The 15,097-nt window shown below is 59.6% G+C and overlaps 1 protein-coding gene across 1 annotated transcript; it reads left to right on the forward strand.

The window, feature by feature from the left end:
• The first annotated feature begins 3,148 nt into the window (after nucleotides 1-3,148).
• On the forward strand, nucleotides 3,149-14,734 carry WDR81 (WD repeat domain 81). The gene is made up of 10 exons (XM_059829360.1): nucleotides 3,149-6,707; nucleotides 7,000-7,107; nucleotides 7,229-7,419; nucleotides 9,330-9,520; nucleotides 9,790-9,955; nucleotides 10,135-10,300; nucleotides 10,614-11,312; nucleotides 11,483-11,628; nucleotides 11,815-11,994; nucleotides 12,944-14,734. The coding sequence occupies exons 1-10, from the start codon at nucleotides 3,149-3,151 to the stop codon at nucleotides 13,268-13,270; spliced, it is 5,733 nt and encodes a 1,910-aa protein (XP_059685343.1). The 3' UTR covers nucleotides 13,271-14,734.
• Nucleotides 14,735-15,097: the final 363 nt, after the last annotated feature.

The following is a 15,097-nucleotide window of genomic DNA, read 5'->3' on the forward strand; positions in this document are numbered from 1 at the left end:
CCGCGCCCCGGTCCCTGTCCCAACCCCCCCCTACCCCGCCCCGCCGCCACCGGGGGCGAGGCCGCCGGGCCCAGGCGGCGCCCGCGGAGCCCCGTGAGGGTCGCGTCGAACCGAACACCCCCCCGCCGCCCTACCCCGGGGAAAGGTGACCTTCCTCGGGAGGACTACCGGGCGCGGCGGGGCTGCCGGGCCCCTCGACCCCCGGCGCAGCGGCGGCCCCGCGCGGAGCCCGGCTGCCCGTAACGCCCGCCCCAGCGCGGCCCCGCCGGACCCACCTGCGCGGCGCGGCCCAGCGCCAGCGCCACCGCCCCACTGCGGCCCGGCCCGGTGCTGGTGCTGCTGCTGCTGCCGCCGCCGTCGCCACCGCCGCCGCCGCCTCCCCCCGCCGCCGCGCGCGCCGGCTCCCGTCTCGGATCAGCTGGCGGAGTCATGACGCAGCCACCCACCGGCCCCACCCCCGACCAATCACCTCCCGGCACGGGCGGTGCGCGCCCCGCCCCCGCCGCTCCCGCCCCCGCCGCGATTGCTGCTCGTTGCAGCCAATGGCGACACAGCACGGCCAGTCGCCCAACCAGTGGGAAGGCAAAGCAGGCGCTCTGTCCCGCCCACCCCCCTGGGTGAGCGCTGGGCTCTTTCCCGGCCACTCGGCGGTTGCCTAGGAAACGGCTGGGCCCGCCCCGCCGCGGGGCATGCCGGGAGGTGTAGTGCGGCGCGGCGCTCCCGGCATGCCCCGCGTGCTGTGAGTTGGCATTTTCAAGAGGGTGAAGGAGGCGGCGGGGGGGGAGGGTGGCTCTTAAAGGGCCCGTCCCTCCCGGAGGGCCCCTGGCGCGGCGCGGCGCTGTCGCGGGGCCGGCCCAGCCGCCCCCTCCCGCCCTCGGGCGGCGCCGCCCGCGCCTTTCAGCGCTGAGGCCGGTGACACAGCCCCGATTCCGAGAAGTTGCTCTAAGTCGGCAGCCAATCAGAAGTGAGCGCTCGCCCCGCGCACCAATCGGCGGGCGCGGGGGGCGGGGCCGCGGGAACTCGGCTGACCCCGGTGACTTGGCAGCGCCGCGCGATGACTGGACAACTTCTTTAAAGGGGCCGCGCCCTCCCGCGCCGGCCGGGGGGAAGGGGGGAGCGGAGCGCAGCGGCGGCCCAGCCCGGCTCGGGGGGCCCGCCCACAGCCCCGTGGGCAGCCGCGGTGCTCCCGCTCCCACCCCCGCCCCAGCTGGTTGCTGCGGGCCGGGCCGAGAGGGGGGCGGGGGGCGGCCGCGGCGCCCCTTTAAGGACGTTTCCTGCCCTTCGCCCCAGTAACAGCTAATTGCAGCGGGCAGGGGGCGGGGGGCCAATGGGCTGCCTCCACGTCCCGCCCACGTGACTCCCACGCGCTGCCGCCGCCGCGCCATGCGGCGCTGCCCGGCGGGAGCCCCCGGCGCCCTTAAAGGGGCCGCGCGGGGTCCGGTCGCAGGCGGGTACCCGGGCGGCCTCCCCCGCGGGCAGCCTGTCGCCGGCGGCCCCGCGCCTGGCGGGACAGCGCGGGCGTCGGCTGCAGGACCCGGCCCGGGGACCGGGGCCGGGCAGTGCCCGGCTGCCCCGCTCCGCCCCGGCCCCGCAGCCTGCGGGGACTGCGCTGAGCCCCGCGGAGAGGAGGGCGGGAGGGCTCCGGGGCGGAGGGGGGGGGGCGGCCCGGCCCCGCTCTCCTGCGCCGGCCCGCCCGGCACTCACCTGCCGCCGGTGGGGTCCACCTGCCGCCGACCGCCGCGGGGACCCCTTTAAGGCCGGCTGCCTCGTCAGCGCGGCTCGCCCGACTCCAGCTGACAGCCCGGAGCGCCTTTGACGTCACGGTGACCTCAGCCAGCCGCCGCGGCGGCGCTGCCGCGTCATGCCCTGCCGCCTGCCCATGTATAGGCACCGCGTCCCGGCCTTGCGCAACCCGCCCCACCCACCCCCGACCCGGCGGCCGCTGGAGGGAGCCCGGCCCCGCGTCCCGAGGGGGGCTCCCGCCCCCCCCGCTGCGGCCGCCCGCGGGGGTACCGGGGCTCGGCGGGGTGTGTGTCCCGTGTCCCGCCCCCCCCCCCCCCCGGCGGCGCCCCGCGTCCCCCGGGCACATGGCGGCGCGGCGGCCGCATGTGACCGCCGTCACCTGACCAACATGGCCGGGGCCCGCGCCGCCCCCGCCGCCGCCCGCTGCGGCTGAGCCCGCCGCCGCCGCCGCCAGGTAACGCGGGGCCGCGGGCCGGGCGCTGCGGGGGCGCCGGGGCGGTGAGGGACCCACCACCCCCGGGGGGGGTGAGGGCTCCCGGGAGGAGTCCTCGGGCCCGTGGGGCCCAGCCCGGGCTCTGCCCCCGCCCCGGTCTGCCGGTAGCGCGGGCCCTGTGGGGGCCCGGGGCTAGGGCACGGTGCCGGGGGCAGCCTCTCCGGCTGCGGCCGCCGGGTTGGGGCTGGGGACGTGCTCCGTGCTGATGGGCATCTTCTCCTGCCAGCCCCCGGGGGCTGCCTGTGCCCGGGGGCTGCAGAGACGCCATTGTGTTCCCCCTCCCTGGCCCTGGTGCTGCAGAGGTCCCATCCTGACCCCTCCTCTAGCACCGGGGCTGCGGAGCTCCCGTCGTGTCCCCCTCGCCAGCTGCAGAGGTCCCATCGTGTCCCCCCCGCTGGTCCCAGGCCTGCTGGGGTGCCATCATGTCCCCCTCCCCGGCCCTGGGGCTGCAGAGGTTCCATCGTGTCCCCTTCCTCTGCATGGGGGCTGCAGAGGTGCCATCATGTCCCCCCACCACCTGCAGAAGTGCCATCGTGTCCCCTTTACCAGCCCTGGGGCTGCAGAGGTCCCATCGTGTCCCTTTCCCCAGCCCTGTGGCTGTCCCCCTCCCTGGCCCTGGGGCTGTGGAGATCTCTCCTGGTGCCCCTCCTTGGCTGCAGAGGTCCCATCTTGTCCCCCCACAGCCAGGGCTGGTCCCTTCTCAACCCCTGCCCCTCCCAGATATAGCATCTTTTCAGCAAGATCCTAAAACCAGCATTTTTTTACCCGGGTGACAATGTGGAAGTGAGACTTGCTGCGTGGCTTCTGCTCGGCGGGGGAGCTGGGGCTCCCGCGGGTAGGACAGGGACAGTGCCGCCCTCCTCCGCTCACTCACAGCCTCTCTGGGCCCCTTTTCTTCCAGCAGAAGTCAATATGGATGGCTTCCTCCAGAGCGTGGAGAAGGACCTGAACATCGACCGCCGGCAGCTGGCTGCTGCTGCCGAGGGGACCCACGTTACTGCCTTCGTCCCAGTGAAATGGCTGGTGAGCCTCAAGGAGCGCCGGGTGCTGCCTGGCCTGTGCCCGCGGCCGGAGGGGCTGAGCGACGTGGAGGTGAGGACGTTCCTGCAGCACTCTGTGCAGAAGCTGCCCGCGGGCTGGACCCGGGTGGAGATCCACGGGCTGCGGAAAAACCGGCTGGCGTACCCCCTGCGGGTGCAGCCCCCCGCCTCTGACCAGCGTAACGGCAGCCCCGAGACCCTCCACGGCTTCATGCAGAGCATCGCCTCCCAGAATTACCGAAACCTGTGGTGCCGGGCTCACTGCCTCTACGTGCGGCCGTACCGGCACGCTGACGCGCCACCCACCGTGCCGGCCCTGGATGCGCTGCGGGTCGCCCTGCAGAAGGCTTATGGCTGCCCCGTCCTTCAGGTGGGCAAGAGCGCACCCGGTGCTTCCCCTGCCAAGGAGAGCGTGGCGGCCGCCAAGGGGGTGCCCTCCTGCCCCAACGTGCTGCAGGCAGAAGCTCTGCTGGAGTCGGCCAACATGCTGTACGTTGTCTACCCTTACGTGCAGTACTGTTTGCATGACATCGTGACTTTCAGCCCAGCCAAGCTCACCAACAGCCACGCCAAAATCCTCTTCCTCCTCTTCCACGTCCTGCAGGCCATGAAGGCTTGTCACCAGGCAGGTCTGGCTTGCGGTGCGTTTTCCCTTCGAGATGTAGCTGTGGACGAGAAGCTGTGCAGCCGGCTCCGTGTGAACTTCAGAGAGTACGAGGGACCGAAGAAAGAGGAAGCGAATCTGGAGGCTGGTCTGGAACAAATGAGCGAGCAAAGCAGCGCTGGCGTGAGAGGGCAGGAGGTGAGGTGCACCGCCTGCCAGAAGGACCTCCAAGACCTGGTGTTACAGTGGGTACGTGGGCAGGTCAGCAACTTTGACTACCTTATGCACCTAAACAGTTTGGCTGGGAGGAGAATGGGAGACCCCAACTATCACCCAGTTCTTCCATGGGTGGTGGACTTCACTACCAAAAACGGCAAGTTCAGGGACCTAAGGAAATCCAAGTTCCGACTCAACAAGGGTGACAAGCAGCTGGACTTCACCTATGAGATGACCAAGCAGGCGTTTGTTGCTGGTGGGTCAAGTGGGGAGCAGCTCCATGTCCCCCATCACATCTCCGATGTCCTTTCAGATATCACCTACTATGTGTACACGGCTCGGAGGACACCCAAGGCAGTGCTGTGCTGCCACGTGAGGTCCCAGTGGGAGCCCAATGAGTATCCAGCCAGCATGGAGCGCATGCAGAGCTGGACCCCAGATGAGTGCATCCCAGAGTTTTATACGGACCCCTCCATCTTCCGATCCATCCATCCGGACATGCCTGACCTGGACGTGCCATCTTGGTGTAGCTCCTATGAGGAGTTCATCCAAGTCCACCGCATGCTGCTTGAGAGCCGGGAAGTTTCTCAGGACCTCCACCACTGGATCGATCTCACTTTTGGGTACAAGCTGCTGGGGAAGGATGCTGTCAAGGAGAAGAACGTCTGCCTCCATCTAGTAGACAACCACACGCATCTGACGACTTACGGGGTTGTGCAGCTCTTTGACCAGCCGCATCCCAGGCGCATGGTGGGACCTGCCTACACGCCTGCTGAAGCTCCAGCCATTGCCCGGCCTCTTCTCCAGAACATCAGGGAGACTGTGTTTCTGGAGGATATCCAAGGCCAGGTGACGGATGCGGTTAATGGGCTGGTCCTGGAGGCTACTCCTAGTGAAACCACCTGGTCTGGGGAGAAATCCATCGCTGGTGAGGATGATTTAGAGCAAGGCACAGAAGCCCTGGATTCGATTTCTGCTACTAGTAGAGCTGCTGATCAGCCCTGTCCCACTGTGCCTTCAGCACCGCCCTCCACTCTCCCCGCTTATGCCACCGAAGGCAAAACCTCAGGTGTCCGACCTCTCCGTCGGAGCAAGGCAGGTGCTGTGGATCAGGTTGACATGAAGATCACTCTTCCTGAAGGCTTCAATCCGCTCCAGGCCCTGGAAGAACTGGAGAAATTGGACAATTTCTTGGTTAAAGGCTTAAGCAGTGAGATGCGGTTATTGGAGCAGCTGTGGGAAGAGCCACCCCTGGGTCTCTCGGACCTCTTCCAGAGGGACATGCAAGCTTTGGGCATTCTGGTAGCTGAGATTATATTTGCACCAAGGATTCGTCCTTCGAAGCCTGACGCATCCCTGTTGGAGCGGTTCCTGATGGTGCGTAATCTATGTCGCTATCATCCCAAGGAGATCCCGGCCCCGCTCCAGCATGTGCTGCACGTCCTGCTGCAGCTGAGTGTGCCAGTGGAGAAGCTTCTGAAGACCAGGCTGGGCAAGGGTGCAGTGCAGTTGTTTGAATACAAACCCATCTCCCAGGGCCTCCCCCCGCCCTGTCCCATGCAGCTCCTCAGTCCCTTCAGCTCTATTGTTCCCTTCCCCACATACTTCCCAGCCCTGCACAAATTCATTTTCACCTATCAGGCAAAGAAGATAGAGGATGAAGGTCAGGGCCGGGAACTTGTTTTCCAGCTGTGGCAGCAGCTGGAGGGGATCCTTTCTGAAATCACTCCTGAAGGCTTGGAGATTCTTCTGCCCTTCATATTATCTCTGATGTCTGAGGAGAATACTGCTGTCTATGCAGCGTGGTATCTCTTTGAACCTATAGCTAAATCCCTCGGTCCGAAGAATGCCAATAAATACTTGCTCAAGCCATTGATCGGAGCATATGAGACCCCCTGCTACCGCCATGGCAGGTTCTACCTCTACACAGACTGCTTTGTTGCCCAGTTGATAGTGCGCCTGGGGCTGCAGTCCTTCCTCCTGAACCTGCTGCCGCACATCCTGCAGATTCTTGTTGGCATCGAGAGCTCGCGGGAGGAGAGCAAATCCCTCCTCGGCACGGCTGAAGATGATGAAAGTGGAGGGGAAAGCCCGGTGTCATGTGTGTTTGGGGAGGAGATCAAAATGGACGTGGAGCACAGCTCCGCTGCACTCGACCTCCTCGACTACACCTCTGGTGTCAGCTTCCACGACCAAGCCTACCTGCCCGAGAGTGAGGACTTCCAGAGTGGCCTCTATGTTGGGGAGTCCCTGCAGCCTCAGGAGCAGGAATCACTCAGCCTCGGGCGGCTGAGTGACAAGAGCAGTGCCAGCGAGGTGTCCCTGGGAGAGGACAGACCTGCGGACGGGGATTCCCAGAAGGACAAGAGCAGCTTGAAGTCGATGGACAGCAGCCAGGACCTGAAACAGAGCGAGGACTCAGAGGAGGAGGAAGAGGAGCATGATGAAGAGGAGAATGATGACGCTGTGGTTGATGCAGAGCTGACAGTGGCTGTGGATGCTGGTGCCTCCGTGGATGTCACCCTGGCTGATGACGGCAGCGAGCCAGAGGATGGAGAGGGAGAGGAGCTGCCAGATCACTCCGATGACAAAGAGCAGACAATACTCCTGGGTAAGACCCTGCTAGCGTTGAGCCTTTCTGCCGAGCGTGGCAAACACCCAGTAAAGCAGTGAGTGGGAGAAGGGGAGAGCCTGGGAAGAAGTGGGTCCAGATTTGGGGGTGTCTGTGGTCCCAGCTTGGGGACAGTGATGAAACCGGTAGAAAAGGCCGGGTCTCCACTGAAGCGTGTGGATCTGAGACCCAGGCAGCTGCCTGTGGGGCAGGCAGGGTGTGGGCAGCAGCCGGGTGATAGCTAATCTGCGCCGTGCTGGGCTGTGTCCTTGCGACTGTTTTTGTTTTGCAGACACAGCCTGTAAGATGGTGAGGTGGCTCTCAGCCAAGCTGGGCCCTACCGTCACGTCCCGCTTCATCGCCAGGAACCTGCTCCGTCTGCTCACGTCCTGCTACGTTGGTAATGTCTGCTCCTCGGACCCCGGGGTCCCGGGGTGGGCTGTGCCCCAAAACAGTCTGCTGGGTGCCTTGTGGCTTGGGTGTAGCCTGCTGCTTCAGCTCATGATGTTGTCTCTGGGCAGGCCCTACCAGGCAGCAGTTTGTACCAAGCAACGATGAGAACAGTCCCCTGAGTACAGGAAATATCTACCAAAAACGGCCAGTGCTGGGAGATCAGGTGTCCAAGCCGGTGCTGGCCTGTCTTGTGCATGTGGCGTACCTGTACGGAGAGCCCGTCCTCACCTACCAGTACCTGCCCTACATCAGCTACCTGGTTAGTATTGCCTTTTCTCCTCTTCTTGTGCATGTTGGGGCGAGAGCTGTGAGCCTCCTGCATAAAAATTTGTGCTCGGCTGAGCTCCATCTGGGCCCATGTGGGCTGAGCAGCTCTTGCTGCGTTGGCTGAGAAGGGCTGTGCTGATGCAGCCAGAAGAGGCACTTTCACCCCCAGCCATAAGCTCCGTTGTGCTTCCAGTGAAGCGCGCGGCTGCGTACGTGGGCTTCGCTCTTTAGCAAGCCTCGGCTGCCGTGGATCTGCATCGGGCTGCCGCAGCCCCTCCTTCCCCATTTCACCTGGGGGCTTTCCATTTCAGACCCTTTGCTGGCGAGCACGAAGCCAGAGAAAAAGGTTTTCTCTTGCTTTGCCGGGTGAGCGTGCCGAAACGGAGCTGGCACGAGGGTGGGATTGTGATAATGGGCAGGCGGAGCAGCTTGGGCTGCTGTGGGATCGCTGGAGCGAGTGTTTTTAGAGGTCTGTATGGGTAGATAGAGGATGAGCTGGGGAGAGGCTGAAGGCGGTTTTTCAACTGTGTAAAAAATACTGGCAAGACTTACAAACTTTTCAGCTTGAAATTCATAGATGAATAGCAAGAAGAAAATGTGTGTAATGCAGCTGGTTGAAAAACAAACCAATTTTTCATTAAAAAAAAGTTTTTGAATGTTTTAAACTGGCTTATTTTTCACATTGCTCCCTTTTTAGTGGTTATAAACACTTTGGTTATGGATTCTTGTTTAAATGGAAAACTTCAATAGCTTTTTGATAATTTAAACGTAGAGGAAAAGAGGCCACAGCTGTTCATTTAAAGAAAACAAAAAGGCATTGTCAGTTTTTCCAGTGTTGAAGGGGAGATTTTTCAGAGGAAAAAATCCCATTTTTCAGCAAAATCATTCTCCACCCAGTTGCAATCATAGCTCCAGCTGTTCTGTTCTGCTTTGCTTTACTAAACTTATTGCCTGGGGGCGCTGGGGGGATTAATACCCCCATGAACAAACAGCACTTGGCAACCTGATATTAAAACGATGAAACTTGCGGGTCACAAATAGGACCGAGACAATCCTTCTTGCAGGATTTGGCAGAGTGGATATTTTGTGAGAGGAAGAGCCTCTGTGATGAGCTGGAAGATGGCAGGTGTACAAGAAATATAGCGGAAACTGGGAATTGTGGTTTTTGGTTTTGGCTCTCTTTTCTTGGGTGTTTGATCTGTCTAGGAGTTAGGAAATGGGACAATCTAGAAAGAAATCTTTCAGCGTTGCTGCTGATGTTGTTGACTCCTTGGCATTGCTGTAACCAGCATCAGTATGTTGTCAGCAAAAAAGGATGCGCTCTTCTGCTTAATGAAGTTATTAACAGCTGGATTTCTCCAAGTCAGCAGTAGGTTTGCCCGTAATTCGTGCTTGGATATTTCATGCAAGGCCTGTTCCTCTGCAGTCTGTGCATCCAGGCTCAACATAGCATGGGATGAAGACACTGATTCTTGCTTTAAGTCGCGTGTATGTAAGAGGTTTCCCCTCTTCCTGTTCTAGCAAACAATGCTCTCCGGTGTACTGGCAGATGATGGTCTGGGTCAGGCTGGGGTTGTCTCTCCCCCCACTGAGTTTCCCAGCTGTGGGAGCATCCTGCAGGGAGATGCCCTCCAGAGGACGTGTGCAAGCTTGGGGATGTCGTGCCCCATTCTTTCCAGGCTCATCTCTTGCGCTGACATCTGTCCGTCAGTTTCCAGGCTCATCCCTTGAGTGCAAGACATGAGTTGCTGTTGAGACTCAGTGCTCAGGTTCCTCTCCCAGGGGCTGTGACCAGCACTACCACGCCAGGTTTTGAGGCTGAGCTTGGGTCATCCTGGGATCACCCTTGATGTGTCCTGCTGGGGAGGTGGTGGCCCTGGCACTGAAGGACTCCTTTTGCAGGTTGCGCCCAGCAGCGGGTCCAGCGGTGGCCGGCTGAACAGTCGGAAGGAGGCAGGGCTTCTGGCTGCTGTGACGCTGACTCAGAAGATTGTGGTGTGTCTCTCGGACACCACGCTTATGGACATTCTCCCCAAGATCAGCCAGGAGGTGCTGCTCCCGGTGCTCGGCTTCCTCACTTCGCCGGCTGTCGGGTAAGCGCCGCAGTTTGCTGTGCCTTCAGCCAGGATCGGCACAACTCAAAACTGGGGATTTGGAAACGGTGCTGTGAGGACCTTAACACTCCTGGGGTTGTGGGGCTGCTCCTGCCCTGATGCGCACCTCCTTGCACTGGTACACAGCATGCACGTCGAGCTTGTGCTGCTCAAGGCCTTCTGATAACACAGGCAAGGCAGGAAGCATGAAGCAGAGGAGGGGAAAAGGGATGTGTGGAGGGCAAGCTGGTAATGGATGTCCTCTTCAGTTTCCCCAGCGGTGCCCAGGCCCGTATTGTCCTGTGCGTTAAGACAATCAGCCTAATTGCCTTGATCTGCCTGCGGATTGGGCAGGAGATGGTGCAGCAGCATTTGAGTGACACGGTGAGAAGCTTCTTTGGGGTGTTCTCACTACTGCAGGAGCTGCAAGACCAGGTCAGTGATGTGGGAGAGGTCCTCCTGCCATCCCCCAGTACCCAGCCGCAGGAATGTGGTGGGCATACCTGCATACACCAGTACTGGTGTCAGCAGTGTCCATCCAAGGCTGTGTTTGTGTAATGAATTATGTGGTGAGAGCATCTGATCTTGGGTATCTTCCCGTTTTCTCTTCCCAGGGGTTGACAGCGGAGTCGCTGAGCAGCTGTGAGGTGCCGGTGATGGAGGTGCCCCTCTCAGATGGGAAGCTGCTGGCCTTGGATCCGGCCATGCTGATGGAGTTACAGAAGGTGTTTAACCCTGAGATGGCCTACATCACCTACATCCCCTTCTCTTGCTTGCTAGGTACGGCTTGGCCACCGTCTTCTGGGATTTGTGAGAGAGCTCCGTGCTCTGTGCATGCTTGCTGGACCCTAACTCAGGAGAAGTCGAGGGCGTAGGGCTGCTGGGGGAAACCCACAGCTTCTACACTGTGGCTTGGTCTGCTAGGTGGGTTGGGAGCCCACTGGGCTTCAGGCTGCTTTGGCTGGGAGCAGCGTGTGAGTGGCTCGTGGGGGACGTTGTGTTCGCAGCCCTGTGCTGACCCTTGTTCTGTTGTTGATGGTGGGGGGTGATGGTGGGGAATTCCTTCCCTTGGAGCCACGTTCTCTCTCTTCAGGTGATGTTATCCGGACAGTTGTGCCCAACCACTCGCTGGTTGAGAAGCTGGCCAGCATCTACCTGGAGAACGTGAACCCAAAGAGCCTGCAGGTCGTTAGCCTGGAACAAACACCGAGTGTGGCGGGCTCAGACCAAGATACACGAGGGACCGAGCCCTTCTCTAGCCACCACGAGGACAGCCATTCTGGTACTTTTGGGAGCGTGCTGGTGGGGAACCGCATCCAGGTCCCTGTGGACACACAGCGTGAGGGTCTTGGCTTACTTCGCCTCAGTGCTGGCACTGATGGCTTTATTCCCAGCTCATCCAGCGAAGATAATGCCCTGAAGCATGACCTTCCTCGCAGCACCCACATGCTGTGTGGGAACTGGCTGGCCTACTGGCAATATGAGATTGGGGTGAGCCAACACGACCCCCGCTTCCACTTCCACCAGATCAAGCTGCAGAGTTTCTCAGGGCATTCAGGGGCCATCAAGTGCGTGGCACCGCTGAGCAGCGAGGACTTCTTCCTTAGTGGCAGCAAGGACAAAACTGTCCGCCTTTGGCCCTTGTACAATTACGGGGATGGCACCAGTGAGGTGCCACCGCGCTTCACGTACGCCGAGCACAAGAAGTCAGTTTTCTATGTGAGCCAGCTGGAGGCATCGCAGCATGTGGTGAGCTGTGATGGGACCGTACACATCTGGGACCAGTTCACAGGTAAGAAGGGGAAGGGTGAGGGCTGGCTGGAGTGAACTGGTCCAGTCGTTAAAGACAGAGGGGCCATACTGAGTTTTGATGGCTCTTGTTAAAAAACTGCAGAACTGGAGATTTGCTGTGTACCTTCTCCATACGTCTACTGCTGTAACTTCTCCGTCATGTTTTCACAGGCAAAATTCTACGGACTTTTGATGAATTAGACAGCAAAGTCCCCATCACAGCTGTGACCACCATGCCCCCTCCCTATCACAGCATCTCTGTGGCCAGCGCAGACTCCGTGCTGCGGTTCATCGATCACAGGAAGCCAGGACTACAGGTAGGGAGTCTGGCGCTCTGCGAGCCACCCTCCTCCATCCGTGTGCTTAATGATGGATCACGGCTGGCCCAAAATCAGCTGTTGCCTCCATGAAAGCCAGCTGGACTCCAGGGTCTTTTGTTCCCTAAATGCTAGATCCTCTAGTTCTTCGCCACCCCGCCAGTAGCTGGACCCTCTCTCTTGCAGCACGAGTTTCGCCTGGCCAGTGGGGTGAGCGCTGGGCTCATCCGCTGCTTGGCTGTCAGTCCGAACGGACGCAGTGTTATGGCTGGCTTCTCCTCTGGTTTCATTGTGTTGCTGGACACCAGGACGGGACTCATCATGCGGGGGTGGCCTGCCCACGAGGGAGACATCCTGCAGATCAAGGTGAGAGCTTCAGCTGGGATCAGGGTGGGGGGCTGCTTTGTGGGCCTCATCAATCCTCTGAGGTTGTGTGGAGCATCCTTCTGGCACGCACTGCTTGGCAGGGCTTGTCTGCTCCATCCTCTGGGAGTTCCTCCATCCCTTGCTGTGTCCCTAAGAGGCTGCTGAAGCTCTCCTGCCCCATGGTTAGTGCTGTGGGTGGCTGTTCTTGGTCCAACCTGTGCTGAACGGAGATCAGCCCTCCCAGGTGTCACGCCCTGCTGAGCAGGTCTGCAACGGGGGCAGGGAGGAGACACGTCACCTGTGAAGAAGCGAATGTGTTGCTTTCTCCGCAGGGCTTTCAGCCCCCCTTGGAGAGCGTCGCTCTAATGAGTAACTCTTGTCCATATTTACCCGCCCTCAGGGAGCAGCGTTGGGGCTCCAGTGTCCTCGACCCAAGTGCAGGTTAAACAAAGTTCAGCGGTGTTGGTTGTTTGTCCTCTCACTAGCTCTGCTAATAAGCAGCTCCAGGCTTCTCCTACCCTCAGCAGTGTTTTCTACCACGAGAGAGCCTCCCAGTTCCTTTTCCTGAGAAGGAAAATAATTTGGCAGGTGGTTTGATGGAGAGGGAGACCGCATGATAATCTCTTTATCCACTGCAGTAGTAACAGATGATAAATTAGTTGTGCCGAGTATCAGGATGTTGTTGAGAAGAGACACAGCCCATCTCTTGGAGGATAGCACTAGAAGAGGTTGCCAGCTACCAGAGAGTCCTGTAGCTTCCAGTGTCCACCCGGATACCTTGTTAATACTGCTCGGTACCCTCAGTTGCTTGGAAATGGCTGGGACTGTCCCAAGGGATTGCACTGGGACTGTCGGATTATTGGCAGCTACCTGCTAATCTCATTTGCAGGATGGGACTGTGAGTTTTTACTGCAGCAGTGTTGGTTCACTGGCCTTTCCTCTCCTGCAGGCTGCAGAGGGCAATGTGCTAATCAGCTCCTCTTCGGATCATTCCCTGACTGTCTGGAAGGAACTGGAGCAGAAACCTTTGCACCACTACAAATCTGCATCTGAACCCATCCACGCATTTGACCTCTACGGCAACGAAGTGGTCACTGGCACTGTGGCCAACAAGATTGGTGTCTACTCCATGCTGGAGTCCTCAGCCTTGCCCGTCAGCACGACCAAGCTGAGCTCAGAGAATTTTCGGGGTACGCTGACCAGCCTGGCAGTGCTGCCCACGAAATGCCATCTCCTGCTGGGCTCGGACAATGGCATCATACGCCTCCTGGCGTAGGGACCCGCGGCCCAGGAGCTTGTGGCTGTCCCACAGCGCTGGTGGTAGAGCTGAAAGCCGGCAGCGTTGCTTACGGAAGAGGCAGAGTTAGACGTTTCTGAACAGAGGATGCAGGGGGGAGGTGTACTTGTTAGTGAGCACTCGGTAAAGCATCTCTAACCTCTTTCTGTATCTTTAAAAAGAAAAAAGCCATAACTGAGAAACCTCCACTGCTGCTGGGAGAAATACTGGGCGTTGTAGATCACTGTCACCCCTGCAGAGAGGCCTGGAGCTTTCCATACCATGTGTGCCTGATCCCCAGGGGACTGTGAGCTGCCCTCCAGAGTAATACGGACCACGGGTATCCTCCCTCCTTCAGTTAAGGGGTAAGAGGTGCCCCTTGACAAGAACAGAACAGTATAGCTACTGCTATCTGCACTTAACCTTCACTTTCACTCCTGAACCACTGAACAGTCTTATTAGGATAGCATTAGCTGGGCCTGGGAACTGCCGCCTTCGGAGCTGCGTGGTGCTGGGCATCTCCTCCTCCTGTGGTCTGTGTTCGAGGCCCAGAGGATGTACTCAACTTTAGGTTCTGCTGGCTGAGTTGGAGGCTGTATGGGAGGAGGAGAGGTTAACTAGGGCCCTTCTGCTGCCTTAATGGCTCCAGGGCAAAGACTGGAATGGAAGTCAGCCAAGGCACAAACCCCATCTGCTCTGCCAGTTCCTTTAGGAATGGGCTGCTGCAGAGGGGACAGTTTGGGATGGGAACGTGACCCTCTGGGGAGGCCAGAACTAGATGCTTCCATGAGGATTTTGGCTTCTGGAGCAGTAGGGTAGGGATGGACTGTTGTTGGTTCCTGCCCCAGCAGCACTGCGTCCCGTGATTATCTAAACGGTGAGGAATGCCTTGTGTGCCATGCACTGGCAGCGTTTCTCAAGAAATTTTCTTTCTAATCCTCTCTACTCTCCGTTGTGCTGGTCAGACTCCTAGGGAAGACAGGACAGCAAAAAGGTGCTCAGTTTTGTCCTCTCCTGCTCTTGTAGGGTGAGAGCCAGGAGGCGTGATCCAGCATGGTCTCCTTCTGACCTTCCCTTTGGGACAGCACCCTCTGTTCCCACCTCGAAGGCGAGGAGAGTGCTCTTTGACCCAGCAGTAGGAGCAGTTGCCTCACTTCTATTGCAGCCCTTTTCCCATCCATCCTTCAGCCTAGTCAGAGCCAGTATCAGGGGAGCGGGAAGCTCTTATCTTGGGCAGAGGAGGAGCCTGTTGTGGGTTGTCCTGGGAGGCGAAAGGGCTTTCGTCCAGCTGCCAGTTCATCTGAGCCACCTGCAGCTGGGAGGGCTGCCCTCCGCTTCTGGGGAGGGTGGGAGGTGAGCAGTTGGCCCTTACTGTCCTTCCCTACCCAAGGGGAGCTCTCAGTCCCGTGTTGCCTATTAACCATTCGCAATAGATGTAAATACTTACTTCTAATAAACTCTTCGAAAGAGGTGCAGAGACGGGTGTGTGGCGAAGCTCTGTGCTGGAGGGGCCCAGGTGGGGTGCGGTACAGGGCTGGGTGTGCTGGCTGCAGCTCTCCTGCTCTGGCAGCCAAAGCTAAAGCTCTGCGTTCAGGCACCTCTCGTGTTCCTGGGCAAGCTGGAGGTGGGATGCTGTGAAGATGCCCTGGATGTAAGGTGGGTCTGTGCTGCACAGAGACTTGAATCTGCTTTCCAAGGGGAAGTTCCAAAGTAGTTTTTGGTTGCAGAGCTTAGACCTGTCTCCTTTCCACTCCTTCCCAGCGTCTGGGATGAATTTGGGAACCAAGAGCTGCTGCAAGGAATGGATGGCCGCAATTGCTGTGATCC

Source organism: Gavia stellata, chromosome 25, assembly GCF_030936135.1.
Source record: "Gavia stellata isolate bGavSte3 chromosome 25, bGavSte3.hap2, whole genome shotgun sequence".
Classification (NCBI taxonomy): domain Eukaryota; kingdom Metazoa; phylum Chordata; class Aves; order Gaviiformes; family Gaviidae; genus Gavia; species Gavia stellata.